Source organism: Episyrphus balteatus, chromosome 2 (genome assembly GCF_945859705.1).
Source record: "Episyrphus balteatus chromosome 2, idEpiBalt1.1, whole genome shotgun sequence".
Lineage (NCBI taxonomy): Eukaryota > Metazoa > Arthropoda > Insecta > Diptera > Syrphidae > Episyrphus > Episyrphus balteatus.
The window spans coordinates 106,765,297-106,777,476 of NC_079135.1; the positions used below are offsets into that span (position 1 = coordinate 106,765,297).

General features: G+C 29.8%; 1 protein-coding gene across 1 annotated transcript in view; it reads right to left on the reverse strand.

The window, feature by feature from the left end:
• Positions 1-12,180, reverse strand: part of LOC129911659 (A disintegrin and metalloproteinase with thrombospondin motifs 12) — a 40,136-nt gene that overhangs the window by 837 nt on the left and 27,119 nt on the right. The window contains exons 10-17 of the mRNA XM_055989522.1: positions 10,299-10,545; positions 10,046-10,230; positions 9,847-9,974; positions 9,658-9,785; positions 6,201-6,293; positions 5,973-6,133; positions 5,581-5,698; positions 5,272-5,449 (exon numbers count right to left, since the gene is read on the reverse strand). Of these exons, the coding sequence (XP_055845497.1) occupies positions 5,272-5,449; positions 5,581-5,698; positions 5,973-6,133; positions 6,201-6,293; positions 9,658-9,785; positions 9,847-9,974; positions 10,046-10,230; positions 10,299-10,545 (1,238 nt within the window). The remainder of the gene's footprint in view (positions 1-5,271; positions 5,450-5,580; positions 5,699-5,972; positions 6,134-6,200; positions 6,294-9,657; positions 9,786-9,846; positions 9,975-10,045; positions 10,231-10,298; positions 10,546-12,180) is intronic.

Here is a 12,180-nt window from a genome sequence, read left to right on the forward strand (position 1 = left end):
CACATAACCTCAAAATTTATGTGAAAAAATCAAAAAACCGAGTTTTTGGTTTTCTATTTCTATCTTTTTCAAAAACAAAATTTTTCTACGAAATTTGGTGAAAACTTACCTTATTATATCCCAAATACACTGTAATTTATTTGATTTAAAATATTAATTTGTTCACCTTATTTTGACTTAATACCAAAAAAACACCCTAATTTTCAATCGAAAATTCACGTGTCAAAATATCAGCTTTTTTCAAAAAGTCGATGGGCATTTCGTTTGTTAAAATGTCTATTTTCTGATGGTGTAAAAAAAAAGAGTGTGTGTACACATGTACACGCGACTGAAGTTATACTTCTCATTCAGTATATGTAAATGAATTTCATTTGATATTTTTAATTTCTATTATTAAATTAATTAATCCATACTTCGTTTTTTTTACATTTTTATCAAGTGAACAATAAATTAATTCTTTCATCCTCCTTGCGTCCATGTAGTTTTCAATTTATTCTGTGAAATTTACACATCTTGTGCGGTTCAGAACGTACGGTATATGCTTAACGAAACTAAAAGAATTGCGCATAAAATGTGCGATATGGTAATTTTATGAGAATTGTGTGTGCTTCAGCACTAGTAGTAGCAATATGGAACTTGCAGGGTTGCTACAAAGCTCAAAAGTGAGCTGAGCTCAGCTCACAGCTCAGCTCAAATTTTGAGCTAGCTGACTTTTGAGCTATGTACCATAGCTCAGCTCATTTGAGCTGAGCTGAAAGTGAGCTGAGCTGATGGTTGAGCTGAGCTGTTGGGTGAGCTAAAGTAAAGTGAGCTGAGCTGAGCTGTGATGGGTGAGAGGATACATTGATTTTTATTTGGAAAGTATAATGAAATATGAAGATATTTTAAACTTTTATAAAACACCATAGCTTAAGATGTTTGGTTCTAGTTATTAATGGAATTATTTTAACACATGGATATTTTTATAAATAAAACAGGTAATTTTTCGTGATCTTTCTCTTGGTTTTTTTAACCCTAGAAAGATAATCATAATATACGTCTCAGAGACGTATGATTCTAAAAAAGATTTTTGGTCTTATGTTAACACTTTTTGTCATATTTATATTTATTTAACTCTTTACTTAGATTATTTTAAAGAAGTGATATAATAAATCAAATCAATTTAACAAAAACCTAGAAACTTGAATTGAATTAGATAAAACAGTTCTTTACACGCCATACGTCTTACAGACGTAGATTATCTTTCTAGGGTTAATAGTAAATATATTTCTATTTTTTTAGTAAAATATTTCTTTTTTTATCATACAAAAAAATCATGTACAATCCGGTTTTACGACTTTTTTCAAAATTCCGAGAAAATCGCATTTGAAAGTTGGGGTAAATTTTTTTTTCGAAAAATCCCCGAATCTTTGAACGCTCCTGGAAGCTAAACCGCTTGAGAGCAATTTTTAAGAGTGGTGCCAAATGATAGCTTGTGTCATGGGCCTACGCTTTGCACATTATCAGATTTTTAAAAAATCGCCTTCCATGTTAAACCGCCACATCATGCCTTTTTTTCAGAATCGTGTCTATTTTTTTTTTTTCTTTTAAGTTCTCCCGGTTTGAGAACGCGTGGACCTACAGGGATGGAATTTGTACCCAAATGTAGGTTAGAGTCCCCGCTACCTTTTGGCATCAAAAACTTTATTTTCATTTTCTTCAAAATTCCGCGATATAGGCTTTGGAACGCTTTGATCTAGAGACAGGGGAGTGGTGCCATATGAAAGCTTATATTCTCAGCTACCCGAAAGTGGTATAATCCGGTTTTTCGATTTTTTTCAAAATTCCGAGAAAATCGTGTTTGAAAGTTGGGGTAAATTTTTTTTCGAAAAATCCCCGAAACTTTGAACGCTCCTGGAAGCTAAACCACTTGAGAGAAATTTTTGGGAGTGATGCCAAATGATAGCTTGTATCATGGGCCTACGTTTTGCACATTGTCAGATTTTTAAAAAATCGCCTTGCATGTTAAACCGCCACATCATGCCTATTTTTTCAGAATCGGGCTTAACTTTTTTTGTACCTTTAAGTTCTCCTGGTTTGAGAACGCGTGTACCTACAGGGATGGAAGTTGTACCCAAATGTAGGTTAGAGTCCCCGCTACCTTTTGGCATCAAAATTTTTTTTTTTCATTTTTTTCAAAACTCCGAGATATAGGCGTTGGAAGTTGGGGCGCTCACTTTCAGCTCAGCTCAAATGAGCTAAGCTATGGTACCTAGCTCAAATTTGAGCTGAGCTGTGAGCTGAGCTGAAATGTTAGCTTTTTGCAACCCTGGCAACTTGCCACATGTAACTTGCCACATGCAACTTGCCACACGCAACTTGCCACATGCAACTTGCCACACGCAACTTGCCACATACAACTTGCCACATGAAACATGTAACTTGCTACGTGTTGTGTGTTTTATGTTTGCCGTACTGCGGCGTACTGCATTTTTAAATACTAAAGTACTGCGTACTCTAAAGGTGAAACGACAGCCCTGCTACCCAGGGTGATCGCGTCATAATCCCTTTGACATTCTTGTCAAAAAGTAAATTTTCATACACACCCTCCCATAAGAAGTATAACTTCAAAAAGTTTACATTAGTATACTATAGAACATGTTTTAGTAAAATGCAAAAAATGAAAAAAGCTGTAATTCGAAAAAAATTTTTTATCATTGTTTACAATTTTGGCCTATTTATTCGAATTTACACTTTAATTACTCAAAAAACGTAGGATTTCATGTAATATTGATTAATGTTACGGTTTTTGAGTAATTTAAGTCTAAATTTTAATAAATAGTCCAAATTTTTAAATAATGATAAAAAAATTTTCGAATTCAAGCTTTTTGCTTTTACCGAGAACATGTACTATGGTATACTAATGTAAATTTTTGTTTACACTATTGGAAAGTAGAGATTTTAACGAACAAAATACCCACCGATTTTTTGAAAAAAGCTGATATTTTGACACGTGAATTTTCGATTGAAAATTAGGGTGTTTTTTGGCATTAAGTCAAAAAAAAAGTTAAAAAATAAATATTTTAAATCAAATAAATTACAGTGTATTTGGGATATAATAAGGTAAGTTTTCACCAAATTTCGTAGAAAAATTTTTGTTTTTGAAAAAGATAAAAATAGAAAACCAAAAACTCGGTTTATTGAATTTTTCACATAAATTTTGAGGTTATGTGAAAAAATTGTTGATACAAAAGTTGTAGATCTTTTTATTACCTACAACTTTGTTATACAACTTTTTTCTATAGGACTTGTAGTTTTGCCGGAAATCGAGATATACCATTTTTTACCATTAAAAACTCAACCCACCCGCTTCCCGAACTCGGCTCGCCCGTAATTTATTTTTCCTTTAATTTTCATCATATTCACCTCCTTTTCCAATGGGTTTCATTCTACTATGATTTTTTTTGGTTTCAAAAATTATCGACCCTGTTCTAAACCCACTCGTTCAAAATCAAAATTATATATGAAATTTAATTTCGGAAAAATTCACAGCCCGAAAAAAATGGATACAAATGGAATAAACAAATCACACTAGTATTACAAGACTGTAGTAACACAAAATAAAATGCTCGCAGAATCAGCGAAAAACTGATACTGTTCTAAATTATAAAAAAATATTTTTTTTTTATCAAGTTCATTTATAAAAATATTGCAATTATCTATTTAGCAATTATTTAACATTTTAAATATATGTGTATACATTAGGGCGTTCGTTATTTAGGTTTTTTCGAGAATTAAGTGGAAAAACTGTTTCTAAATAATAAAAAAAAAAAATCGTCTAATTTTTTTCAGATTTTTATTTTGACACTAGATGGCGCCCGAAGAGGGTTAAAGTTTTTTATCATTTGAAATAGGTATGTGTTGACTTATGAGGCAATTTTTTTAGATATAGACTTCAATCAAAATTTTTTGATGAGGTTCTTTTGTCTACATTAAACAACGTTTAACGTCAAAAAGGTATAAACCATTTTGCTAGGACCAGGGGTTTAGTCAGGACATGCATTTTTTTTTTGTGGGTTGTATTTTATTTTGTATGCTATTTCATATGCTTTTTTGAAAAAATTATCCTCGCTATGTGAATTTTTAACGCTTAATAAATCAAAAAGTGTTTATCTTAACGAACTTGACTTTGTAAAGGTTCTACATTTTGAAAAATGCTTGTCTCAATATTATGGACAAAAAAGCTAGAGCATGTAGCGTGTAGGTTGGGTTGAGATAAAAAAAAAAATCGTACAGGAGTGTGGGTCAAAACTCAAAATAAAAATTTGTATTAATTTCAAACTCTAATTTAAAAAAAAAATTTTTAGGTACGCTTTTATTTTTACAGAAAAGTTTTTCTACACTGAGGGAAAAGCCACCATAAAACAACGTGAAATCAATGAAAACCACATTGATTTAACTATTATTCGGAATGATTTTGCGTTGAAGATAGACATTTTAAAATCAACGTGGAAAATAGGTTAATTTTTTATGGTTTCGTACCTTAAAGTCACATAAATCAAAGCAGTTCAATTTTGAAACAACGACTTTTCAACTTCAATTTATTTTTTTCCTCAGTGTAATATGAAAACACCTTTTTACTCTTTTTGGACAAAAATAAGTTTCATTGCCTTACATGAAAACTAACCCTTTTAGTGGTTACTTTTTGAACTAAGTATAAACACTCGTTGATAAATGCAGAGCTTATTGGGCAATTAAAACCGAACATTTTTATGCTTTGTGTTGTTTTATTGTAAAATAAAACGCAAACAGTACATTTTTAAATTAAATGTTGTGAATATTATACCATTTTTTGCTGAATTTCAAAAACAAACATCACCATTTGAATATGAGAACGAAAAAACCTCAGCCGGAAGTCTTAGCAACTTGAGCTAGTTTTCTTTATAATAGCACTATAATTTGAATTATCCTCAATTGGCTTGCAAGTTGCAACTATTTGTGCCGAATACTATCAGAGTACTAATGATAAAATTTTTCACTCACAAAATGTGTAATATTTGGAATGTTCATTTAAAGTTATACGTCAAACATTACCCTATAAATTTTAAACAAAAACTCTTATAACTATGCAATAATCTCAAACTTTACTCTTCAAATTTCAAAAAACTTTTCCGATTTCCTAGATGTATGCAATGAAAATGATCATTTTCGCTTTTAAATCGTTACATTCAAAGAATTTGAAAATAATTTAAAACTGTTATACGGTCAGTAGATATGAATTAATTAACTTACATTTTCCATTTTCATAACATAATGGCATACGATATTGAACTCCGCCTCCGCATGTTGCCGTACATGCTGTCCAATCGCCCAGTTTCCACGTGTAATCCTGCACAGAGGTGGTATTGATTACTGGCAATATGAATTCATAGTAAATGCCTTCGTTTGGCTTCGCTGATGTAATAATCACCTTAAATAAAATAAATAAAAAAAAAAAAACGCATAATAAATCGATTAATCACACATAACATAACTACAACATATGACAGAAGTTTGTAATTTTTATTTTTCTTGTTACTGAGAAATTGGCTTGTCACCTACATATAAAGTAATGGAATGCTCAATTGAATGAGGTATAGTTATGGTCTCTTGCTGATCGACACGATCGTAAATGCTTTCTGTATTTGCGATAGTATAATCTCCAGGCATAGATATTTGTCTATAAACGAATAAAAGAAAAAAAAAAACATAATCAATTACATGCAACAGTTAAAAGGAATTTTCTTTGATAAATTGAAAAAGTTGGAAAATGTGACGGAAACAGAGATTGTGATTTGTATTAAAATATCTTATTGAGTGTTATCGAGGATAGATATCTTACAACATTACAACAAGATTAGAAATAAAAAAAAGTTGTTCAAAGAAAATTGGCAAAAACAAATGGAAAATGACCCGACTTTGGGTATTTTTTTTTTTATAAAGGTTCTATTTACCTTTGTCCATTTAAATAAAATATACTGCTATTTGCTTTGCCAATAGCTAAAAAGTTATGTGAATTGCTCATTTCTTTAATGACAATTTGACGAGCTTTGCCTGGAATTGTTACAATTTCCACATATCCATCGGTGGTATTAAAGTCATCAGCGAAAATTCCCTAAAATTTGACAATTAAATTATGTAAATACATTTTGTAGTATAAACAAGAATTATTGTAATATTACCTCAACGGGTTTACAATTTTCTCCAGTTCCAGCACAAACTCCACAACGGTCTTCTTCTATATCAGAATCTACAACCCAATCGCAGCCAACTTTCTAAAAGTAACAAAATGCAATTTATTTTTATAAATTTTGTGTATCAATTTTTTCACTTTAAATCTAACTTAAAAAAATATGTGTTTAAAGCAAATAATTCTTTTTCACTACTGACCTAAATTCTATAATCAACAGTGTTTCAAATATTGCATTTGCAGTTTTTAGGCCAACAATTGGTTTTGTGTCAACAAAAAAGATCCGAAATTTTAATCAAAAAAATGATGCATTTTTTCCAGACTCTACAATTTCGAAAAAAAATGTTTTTTTCTCAAAAATAGGTCCTACGATTACGTAAAAAAATTCAAGTATAAGTTTTAATTCTATTCTTTTTTACCCATGAGTACGAACTTTCTCCCACACAGCTTTTTCATTTTAACAAAATTTTGTATTCAAAACTATTAATAAATCAAAATAAATTAGTCTATTTAATAGGCCGGAGCTCCAGAGCAAAACTAGAACAAATTCGTTCAAGAGTTTTTATTGCTGATTATGATTGCTTGGCATTAAAGAATACTCCAGCCAAAAGTGCTACTAAATCCATTGGTGCATTTCTGAGAAAACGGCAGCACTGGTCGGTTTTCAGTTTTTTTGATTTAACTCGAAAACCAAGCCTAACTTTGAAATGGTTCAAAGACACTTTTCATAGCAAATTAAATTTTCTGTCATGTTAAGATGATTAAAAAATTTTAAAAATTATTTTTCGCTGAAATTCTAACCTAAAATCAAAGAAAAATAAGTTAAAAAACTGACTTTATGATTTTATTTTTTTTACTAAATCAAGGGGCATTTTGTGTATGTAGCCGGTACGTCCAAACTTTGTACTAATGAAATAAAGTAGAGGTAAAATCCTTTGATAATATGCAATTTTTAATTTTTTTTTGTCAAGAAACAACTTAAATGTACCTATTCAAAAATTATCACTTTTTACAAATTTTTGACTTTTTTAGTTAAAAGCAAGTTTTTAAAACACGATAAAATCGGTATAAACTAAATATGACAAACAAACAAATTTATTTGCATCCTTATGAGCTTGTGTGCAATTTTGTGTATGTGCATTTTTGTAAATACAGATCGAATGGATCGACGGAGAGCCATTAGCTTTGGTCTATTGCATAGAAGAACATTTAATACCAACTCTTTTACTGTTTTCAATGGCCTGAAAAACAATTCTTGTAAAATCAGCGATATTTAGAAAATTCAAAACAAAATCAAAAGTTCTTCAGATATTTGAAAAAATGTCATACTGTCCTGACCTTGCGAGAAGAACCCGGACTTTGACTGACTATAAAATTGAATTTAACTAACTCACGGAATTCATTTTTATATAATTTTTTAGATAATTTCATTGTGAATAAGTCTGTCCTTGGACATTTTTGGTTTAAATGAGTAAAAATGGAGCTATGAAATAAAAACGGCACCGACCTCTTTTCGAAGATGGTGGCTGTTCCCGATGTTCTATAATCCCAAAAAATTCATTTTTACGATAAGGACACACACCCAAACACGTTCCATGAAAAAAATTTGTCCCACGAAAAATGCAATTTGATTTACTAATTTGCCTGGCCTATTTTGTTTGAAACTCATTTGAATATTTTTTTCATTTCATTTTTTCAGAGAAACTTTTCGTTGGTCGCTGATTTTACAAGAATTGTTTTTCAGGCCATTGAAAACAGTAAAGAGTTGGTATTAAATGTTCTATCTAAAATCATAAAGTCAGTTTTTTAACTTATTTTTCTTTGATTTTAGGTTAGAATTTCAGCGAAAAATAATTTTTAAAATTTTTTAATCATCTTAACATGACAGAAAATTTAATTTGCTATGAAAAGTGTCTTTGAACCATTTCAAAGTTAGGCTTGGTTTTCGAGTTAAATCAAAAAAACTGAAAACCGACCAGTGCTGCCGTTTTCTCAGAAATGCACCAATGGATTTAGTAGCACTTTTGGCTGGAGTATTCTTTAATGCCAAGCAATCATAATCAGCAATAAAAACTCTTGAACGAATTTGTTCCATTCAAAAGGGTCTATTTAATAGACTAAAATTTTTGAATTTTAAAGTTTTTATTTTTTTTTTTTTTTTGAAAAAAATTTGTTTTGAAGAATTATTTTTTAAAATCGGGCCATGTAATTGAACTCTCAGCTAACGATTTTGACTAATCATAACAATAAAATGGCAGGTTTAATGAATGAGTTACAAATATTTTTTTTTTGAAACGTCTTCAATGATTATGTTTTTTTTTTCCCAAAATTTCGTCGTAATAAAAATTAAACGTATGACTGGGTCGCACGTACTTGCTCTTATGGTAAAATTTGCTTGGAATATTAAAGCTTTTTACAAAATTTACAAAAGATTTTTTTCAAGAAATTTTAAAATAAACAAACTTAAATATTAATATAAATTTAATTTGGTTTAAAGTTAGAAAAAAATCCCTTTAAAAGGTTTTGATATTTAAACCAAGTATATGCCAACAAAATATTTGAGAAAAAAAATTTTGAAAATTGTCAGGGCCGTTTTTTTAAAAATAGTTTTTTCATATAAAAGTTTTCAAAAAAAATTTTCAACAAAAAATTTAGTACGCCATTAAGGGGACAATATTAATCGAAACATAAAAACAAAAAAAAATTCATAGTAATCGGTCGTGTTGTTCACCAAAAAGTCAGACTTCAAAAAAACGGTTCTTACTATGGCAAGTACCGTTTATAACAGTAAAAAAAAAAAAAATTATCTTATTTTCCACATTACATGTATTTTTTTTAATCAAAATCGTTAGAGCCGTTTTTGAGAAAAACAATTTTTTCCATTTTGGTCATATGGCAGGTACCGTTAATTGGCCCTAGGTTGGTTTGTTCTAAAAATATTTCAATCTCCTCAGATTCAAGCTGTTTTTTTTTCCTCTTTGAGAAACTAATTTTATGTTTTAATTACATTTTTTTAATTTACAATTACAAATTGTTTATATAAAAAAGTTTTACACATTTCAACAAGTTCGTCTGACCCAATCGTGCATTTTATTTCATTTTCAGAACTTGACTTTCGTTCTCAATTACATTGAACGAATAAATCACATCAAAATCAAATCAAAATAATCAATTCCTCTGAAGATTCTACAGAGTCCGGTGCAATCTAGTCACTTTCTTTGGCTTTAAAGCAACCGTGTTCTATAAAGTCTCCAGAACTTTTTTTTTTACTAGGTACCTACTTCATCTATAGAATTTTCAAAAAAAACGTAAAAAACACATTTTAAAAACCATGATTATAAACAGATTCTATGCTCTTATAATTTAGTTTTATTTTTCCTAAAAACCGATTTTTAAAAGCTGCCAATACGGACGGTATCATAACTTTTATAATACATGAAAAAGCTTACCCTGCAAATTCCATCGATACAAATATTTTTTGTGCCCAATTGACAAGGTGTTCCATCAGCGACCATGTCACCCCAACTATCGGTAACAGTTCCTTCAGCATCCGTGCAAAATAGTTTGCATGGACTATCTAAAAAAAAAAATAAAATCGTTTTACAGTCAAACTAAAACTTTCAAGAGAATTTTCTTACATTTATCGAAATATGGAAGCCATTTGTAGAATTCCCCTCGATAGGGAACGCTATTGTAGCTTGAGCATTGTTGTGCTCGAAATGATGGCTCTCCTTCAGGACATGGGTCCTTATTACAAATAATATATCTTTAAGAATAAAAAAACAAATATTAAAATATCATTATTTTTTTTTTTAATAACCATCTAAATCAATTTACCTTCTTCTTTCACCAATACAAAAGAGTCCACCATTTGCTGGTACTGGATTATTACATTCCCTTTGTTGAATCGAAACACCTCCTCCACATGATCTCGAACACTCACTCCATTGTGACCAATTGCCCCAACCTCCATCTCGAGGACTTATCTCTTCCATCGGAACACATTCACCATTTTGACACCACTTTAAAAAACAAATGTAATTAATTTATTTTTTTTCTGTTAACTAATTTTTTTTTTTTTCAAACTTACTTTGTGTTTGCCACAGCTAGTTCCTGGGGCAGTTGGCATCATATGAGTAACGCATTCTCCATTCACAAGACACCAAAGTTGAGAACAAATTTCATGAGGTGGTGAACAAGAGCCAACGTTTTCGTCGGTCATGTTGTGTTGTAAGCGACATTGAAGCTCAGCATTGTACATGGCTCCAGGCGGCAAGTCAGGATATTTGTATTCTTCCAGAGAGGGCGTGTTATCCAGACAATCACCAAGACCCTGACTGCAATTAAAATTCACAAAACAAAAAAAATTAGTAACGAAAATATTAGGCTTGAAACAAAAACATAAGATTATACAAGAAATTAAATACACGACTGGGTCGCATGTACTTGCTCTTTTGATAAAATTATATAAAATATTAAATTTTTTTAAGGCCCACGTTCAAAGAATAATTATAATATACCTACCTAATTATATTTTTAAGAAATTTCATAAAAATTTAAAAAAAAATATGAAATTTGTTTTTAAAAAATAGGTATTAAAGCATATTTTAAATGGTTTTGAACCTTGTACCTATAACAAATATTGTTTTAGAAAAAAAAATTAATTTTTTTTAATAATTTTTTACCTATTACCTCACAAAAATGTTTAAATATTTTTTCAAAAAAAAATTGTTACCTACTAATTTTTTAAGAAAACATTAATCGGGTACCGTTTTGGAACCTGGTCCTAAAAACATTCAAGTGCTTAAAATCAATAAAAAAATAAATTTTTGTTTTGGAGGGGCCATTGAATTTAACTCAATAATAGTTTCAGTAAGTTCAACTTTAAAATGCATATGTACGACATTGGGCTTGCAGTTGGTATCATAAGTTATATTTGTGCTGCAAATTGGGATTGCACCATTATGATGATTTAATATTTTCTTTTTAGTTTTTGAAACTATACATTTTAAAATTAATTTTATAAAATTTTGGAATAACTAGGAAAACATTTTAAATATGTTAAAACAAGACGATAAAAGTAGGCTATGTGAAGTTGGCACCCCCAAATGCTAATTTTTTTTTTTCAAATCTGCCTTTTTCGATTGCCCACGGTTAGTCCAGGATACCCAAGTTTTTTTTTTTTAGTTAGCCCACCCTTAGCTAAAAAATTATGACAAAAAACTTTTTTCAAGTTACCAACCTCTTAAAAATCAATTTTTTTTTTTTTCAGTGTACAAATTGTCCTTTTTACACTTTTCTCAATTAATCATGGCAATTTTACACTGAAGAAACAAATTTTGATTTTTAAGAGGTTGGTAATTTGAAAAAAGTTTTTTTCAAAATTTTTGGAACTAAGGAACTTAAGCTTATTAACAATAATCTTATGGATTACATTCAATCAAGAAAGAATTTTAAGCCAAATTAATAACATTTGAGGCGCAGTGCTCACACCAGTAAATTTACTTTTTCTAAATTATAAAATAAAAACGGTCACTGTGGTGTATGCGTACTATTGTTAATAATAATAATAATAATTTTTAAACTACAGGTAGGAAAGTGAAAATAATGTTGATCCATCCTGGGCTAACCTTGGGCAAACTAACCATGATTTTTTCGCATTAAAAAGAAAAGCATATTTTTTTCGGTTTCTGATATGAAAAAAGGTTTTTTATTGTATCTTTTGAAATAAAGATATTTTCTTAAATCAGTGTGCACTGTAGCCGGGTGGCTTAGAAACAGTCATATTTCAAATTTTGTCTCGAAGATACATATAGCCACATCTGATCACAACAAACAGATCAGAAATTAAATAATTAAAAAAACATTTTTTTTATTTCATCCAAATGTAGGTGTATCGTTTTGTAACTTAACTTGTTTTTTTGTGTAGGCTATAGGTCGTTTTTGATATTTAATTATTTTTCGTCGACGTT